Raw genomic sequence first — 6,416 nt, 5'->3', positions numbered from 1 at the left:
TGTCCCGAACTCCATCATACCTATTAAAAGTACATACCTTAATGAAAAAGGGCTACTATAAAGTCGATGATTATTTAAAAGATAAAAATGTTTGGGATGCGTAACTGCCTAGCTCGCATAAATATTTATAACTATGTATTTTGAAAACCTGTAAACCTTTGAAAAAGAGGCTGACAATAGTGTCTGAGTTTCTTGCGCTGCTTCTTCTCAGCACTGGCCCATTTATTGTCCTGAAGCAGTGGTAGGGTTAATACTGGGACGTGTAAAAGTGCTTTTTTAAAGCCTACTTACAGAAATAAATGAGTTTTACTGAGTTTTACTGAGTTTTTCTGAGTTTTTACTGAGTTTTACATCTCATCAGTCCTTTCCCCAAAATCGAAAGATATAAACATCTATTGTTCAGTACTTTTTTCAGCCTCAATGTACAGACTAGAACACACCAATCTCCAAACGGTGGCTTATGTCAACGGAAAAGGTACTATTTTGCAATGTAACATTACATACTTAGCCCCAAACCAGACAATGGGTTCTTTTTAAAAGAACATTCTTAAAGTTAGGGAAAATGTTAATATTAAATTTCGTAAAATTAATCAGTCTTAATAGGTTTGCATCATAATTAACTTAGAAAATTAATCTTCTACCCTATACGAGTACATGATAATGAATGGTTAAACCGCGAAGGGGAGATTCTAATGCCACATAGTTTTCAATAACAATAACCTGATAACAATTTAGTTAATTTTTAGAAGTCTTATAAAACGTACGTAACTTTTATTGAATTTTTTAATATTTAATTAAATATTAACATAATAATTTGATACATAACTTCATACTTACAATCTCGCGTGCAAGTGTCATGATCACAATTGATTTTATTTTGTTTCTCTGTACCTATAAAAACCAAACAGCATAAAAATATTTATAAATATTACAATAAACGATAAAGATCAAGCAAAAAGTTACAGAATGTCACATAAGTGACGCTCGGTCACCCGAATCCAGTAGCAAGACGTTGAAAGGGCGTTACAGTCTGGAACAATGAAAACCATTTTTGCAGAACATCCATTGTTTACACTGAATATCTTTCCATCGAACGCATGTCCCAACACAATAGCCAGATATTGTTTTACAGCTTTTACGATAGCATTCCTTTACTAGTTACTCCTATATTTTACTTTATCCCTACCGATATATTGCCATTTTCACTCTTCGCTTTGACTAGTCAAGTGGTGGATTAGCACAATGTTAAAAATATTAACTATATTAACATTACTGTATATTCTCACTTCTACAGGTATAGTTACTTTGATTTTATGAGGCGGAGGCCAAGCATATTATCCTAATTTATAGTGTTATGTAAGGAAGTGTTTATAACGGAATATTCAATTATTGAAAAGATTTTGTGTTATTGTCAAAACAGTGGCAATAACTCTCATTAGAATCGTAATCTAAGTAAATGACTGTGGTTCAATCAAATCAGACTTTCAGACATCATCATCATCATCATCATTTCAGCCATAGGACGTCCACTGCTGAACATAGGCCTCCCCCAATGCTTTCCATGTTGATCGATTGGCAGCGGTCTGCGTCCAGCGCTTCCCTGCTACCTTTACGATGTCGTCGGTCCACCTTGTAGGTGGACGTCCCACGCTGCGTTTTCCGGTACGCGGCCTCCATTCCAGAACCTTTCTGCCCCATCGGCCGTCAGTTCTGCGTACTATGTGCCCTGCCCATTGCCACTTCAGCTTGCTAATCGATCCAGCTAGGTAGGTCCAATTTCGAGAAGGAGGTCAATCGTCGAATCCAACTCGGCTGGGCAGCGTTCGGGAAACTACGCAACATCTTTTCGTCCAAAATACCTCAATGCCTGAAGACTAGAGTGTATAACCAATGTGTGTTACCAGTGATAACTTATGGCTCGGAAACGTGGCCTCTCACTATAGGCCTTATACAGAAGCTCAAAGTTGCACAGCGTGCTATGGAGAGGGCTATGCTTGGTGTTTCTTTGCGAGATCGAATCAGAAATGAGGAGATCCGTAAACGAACCAAAGTCGCTGACTTTCAGACGTGTAAGAATAATTCTGTGACTGTGAAGCGAAACTAATTGTGTCATTTATTTCTTTCAGCGTTACCATATGGCGACAACAATCACGATGCCTACCAACCACTACCACTTAAGTTAGCTGAAGCAGCATCAAGAAGTTATTACGAAGCAGGCGGGAAACAGGTCAGACCTTGCTCAAGGAGAAAAGACAAAGATCCGTCAGATGTAGGAAATCAAGAGCTGCTCCCTACTCCTACATACTCGGCAAGAATTGTCAAACCTTATCAAGGGAGTGCTAACTACAACCTCGAACCGCAGTCTTTAAGGAATGTTGCAAACAAAGACAATGCAGAAGGCAATAGTGCAATCGTTCACGAGCGACATCCAAATACTGATCATGCCAAAGAAGAAGCCTACCATGGTGAAAAAGAAAATGCTAAAACAGTACACCACGACAAAGAATCAAATGATGATAACACAGAACAAACCAACAGAAATGCTCATCATAATGAAAAAAATCAAGTTGAAAATCAAAAAAGCAAAGCCGTTAGAGATGAATCAAGAGAAGCACATAATGCCGGTGTAAAGAGTAAAAATGCTGCTGGCACTAACTATGACTCACCTGAAGTTCACCATAAAAGTAGGAAAGGAGGTGTAAACAGTAACGATGAAACAAGCTTAGAAAAAAGCAACCACGACGTTTCAAGTACTAAATCACATGAAAGTGAAGCAAACGAATCTCAGCAAAAAGTACATAATAGTAACGTAGATGATAACACTGAGAGTAGAAATAGAAACGCAAATAGTGATGAACGAAATGTCCAAAATCCTAAGGGACACAGCAACACAGTACATTCTGGTGTTAAAAGTGCCAAATCTTACGGACATGAACAAAGTCAGGTTGATGACCAAGTCGGGAATAGTAATGTTGACAATGAAGTTGAAAATAGCAAAACCAAAACCAGTAGCGACGAAAGCGTTGAAAGTCCTAAAGATCACAGTAAAGAATTGGATATTGCTCATTCTGATGAATATTCTAGATTTGTAGACCAATTTTTAAGTACAAAATATTATAGTAATCAAGACGAACCAAACAAAGTACATAATGGTGTGGTGAATACCGAAACTCAAAGTGAATCAAATGAAAAACGCAATAGTGGCAAAAACTCTTTAGAACACAATCCTTATAAAAACAAAGCTCAAAGTGATGAAAATAACAGAGCAAATCAGAAAACGCACACCAAGTATTCGGCTGTTAATCCAAAAGCTTACGATAATGAACTAGATTCAGATTCTGATGAATCTAAATCTGGAGATAAATATAAAACTCTACCATACTATAACGACCCTACAAACACTGAAGCTGACAGTGACGAGCTAGATGAATCAGATTTTAGCGTTCAAAAGTCACATAATTACAAACATAAATTCTTTGCTGCAAAATCTAGAGCTGATGCTGATGCGGATGGATCTGATTATGATGTTAGGAATACGAAATCTCACGGCAAATTTCATGGAGGACACTATGGTGACAAGAACACCAGAGCGCACCAGCATCATGAACACCATTATAACCCCAATAATCATAAACTAAACCAAGCCCATAGTGACGAGTCCAGTAGCTCAAGTGAAAGTAACGAACAAGATAGTAAAAGTTACGAGACGAGGAAAAGTTACAGCGATGAACTTGAGGATGCACTATATGGTGTCCAAGAGAATAGAGCAGCCAGCGATGAACTTAACGAAGCACTATCCGAGATTAGAAAACATCTTGGTCACAGCGAAGAACTTCAGGAGGCTCTAAAAGAAGTACGTAAAAAGGGAAAAACATACAGTGCTGTACTCAATCACGCACTTAATAAAGTTAAACAGCACAAAGCAAACAGCGATGAACACAGGCAAGGATATGATTCACAAGAAGACGATTCAAATGTTGACGACTCCAGCGACAGCGTTTCGGATAATGACGAAAGTCAGTCAGACGAAAGAAAAGTTCAGTCTGTGCATAAGAATTCTAATTCTAACTATGCTTCCAGAAATCATGAACATGATGATGATTCAGATGATAATGATTCAAAGGACAGCGTTTCAGATAGTGACGAAAATCCAAAGCATACTACCAGAAAGCATGAACATAAAGCATCAGAACAAAAAGCACAAGGTAGAAATGCCGATAGCAGCGATGATGATGATGAAGTCCCAAAATGCCCGAGTAAGCTTAAATACTCTACAAAACATGAGAGAGAAGACTCTGCCAGGCGATCTGTTGAAGACTCCGAGAGCCAAGATTCATCAAAATCCGCGTCCAGTGATAATGCTAAACAAAAAGATGCCAAATCCCAAAGCAAAGCTTCTCAAAGTTCGGAATCTGATGATGATAGTGACTCGCAATCCGCAGAGGGGAAAAAAGGTGAAGAAGATGACAATGAAGAAAACGCGAGTGACCAGAAAGAGCGTAAAGAACACGCAGGTGACAAGGACAATGCGTACAACCAACAGAACAATGTTGAGAGTGATGACTCACAACGTCGTAACACAAAACTGAGAGATGGCTACTATCTGCCAGACCCAGCAAAAGGCCCAGGAATCACTCCACTCTCTTCTAGTGGCATCAATGTGGTTCAAAATAAAAGAGTATGCTACGCCTGCTCGAGTGAGGCCAATCTCTCTTGTCATAAACCAAACATACTAACAACGGTCAAATACTGTCACGGAGGTGTCAATAACTGCGTTTCCAAAACATACACTGATCGAAACCGTAAGTAGTTTTTTTAGGCTCGGTTGCACCATCTTACTTTAACTTTGACAAACGTCAAAAATCTGCCAAACTCCATACAAAAAGCACCGGTTATCGTCATAGTTAGGTTAAGTTATGTTAGGTGGTGCAACTCAACCTTAAAGATCCAAAATATTTGTCACATTCAAAACAATATGTACCTACTTCACAATTTAATCTAGTCTTATTCATAATTCTAATTATAATAGTCATAATAATTTAACCACAGACGACTTAATTTTCGAATTGATTAAATAGGTTTTTCAGCTAAGTAGCTAAAAATAATATTTACCTCATCTTTATCTCAATATTTGTCTTTACAGATAAAACGGTTGTGATCCGCGACTGCGGGAATACCTGCAACTCAGCAAGCGACTATGACCCAGCCTGGGCCTCGTGTGACGTATGCACGGGGGATCTTTGCAACGACAAGTCAGTAAATGGAGCCTTCTCCATCAAAAGCCAAAGCTTGTTGTTCACCGTTTTTGTATTGTTTACGATCAAGTTTACTTTCTAGTTTTTTCGTCGTTACATTTCTCACTCGTGTTGAATAACCTTAAAATGTTAAAGTTATTTAGACATTTGTGAATAATAAAAGCTATTTCGACGAATTCGATTTTTCATATTCATACCTAATTCATATTCTAAGCTCTTGCTTGCCCACTACTTTGCATTATACATTTCTATTACCTCTAGAATCTAGATTTACGAACTGAACTAGAATGACTCTTATCTACTTTAATTATACCGAAAAAGTTAATAGCCTAACATAATGTTAGTATAGTAGTACCTACTCAGTTATAAATAATAGAGGAGAGTTTATCATAGACTAGAAGAAACTAATATTTTAACAGAAATGTTTTTGTTGAGACGACCTCACTCAGTGCAAACGACGACGGAGAATAAAGCCGTATCTGACTTTATACACATTTCGGTTCTTATTTCCTCAACACAATGGATCGCGGCGGAAACGAAGACACTTCTTTACTTTGTAGTTTGATTCTTTTCGTATTTTTTTCAATAAAAAGACGATTCAAAAGGATTTTCCTAAACATACCCACTTTAGTTGCGGAAAAGAACCGTGAATAGTTATTTATGAATACATTTATTTTGTTCTTTATAGTGCTCTCGGCGATTTGATGAATTACACACACACACAGCTATAGTCTTGGTAACTAATTTATCGTGTTATCTATTGTTTAAATAATAAAACAATCGTGTTGATGATAACAAATTCCATTGATCGTGTGATACAATATTGTTATAATAATATTTACATTTTATACACCAGTGGCATTAAGTACTTTACACTTTATGATTTTAATGGTACACGTATTTATTTTAAATGATACAAATGATTTGGCTGGCTTGTGATATATTTAGCAATCGTTGTTTACCATATAAACAAACTACAAACATTTACCAAAATTTATCAGTAAGTTAAACCTAAGATAACTTTTTAACCCTACCATTGCATCTGATCAATAATGTGAGCTAATGCTAAAAAAAATCAAATAAGAGTACTTAACTTATTAACCCACACTGGCCCCTAAAAGGCACCAGAAACGCAGAAACCCTCCCTAACTACGTCTCTGA

At 37.2% G+C, this 6,416-nt stretch overlaps 1 protein-coding gene across 1 annotated transcript; it reads left to right on the top strand.

The window, feature by feature from the left end:
* The first annotated feature begins 420 nt into the window (after positions 1-420).
* Positions 421-5,337, top strand: LOC135078643 (dentin sialophosphoprotein-like). Its single transcript, XM_063973171.1, has 3 exons — positions 421-475; positions 2,127-4,802; positions 5,144-5,337. Exons 1-3 carry the CDS (start codon positions 421-423, stop codon positions 5,335-5,337), a joined length of 2,925 nt encoding a protein of 974 aa, XP_063829241.1.
* Positions 5,338-6,416: the final 1,079 nt, after the last annotated feature.

Source organism: Ostrinia nubilalis, chromosome 15 (genome assembly GCF_963855985.1).
Source record: "Ostrinia nubilalis chromosome 15, ilOstNubi1.1, whole genome shotgun sequence".
NCBI lineage: Eukaryota > Metazoa > Arthropoda > Insecta > Lepidoptera > Crambidae > Ostrinia > Ostrinia nubilalis.
The sequence above is the reverse complement of the archived record's forward strand: the minus strand, read 5'-3'. Positions and strand labels throughout refer to the sequence as shown.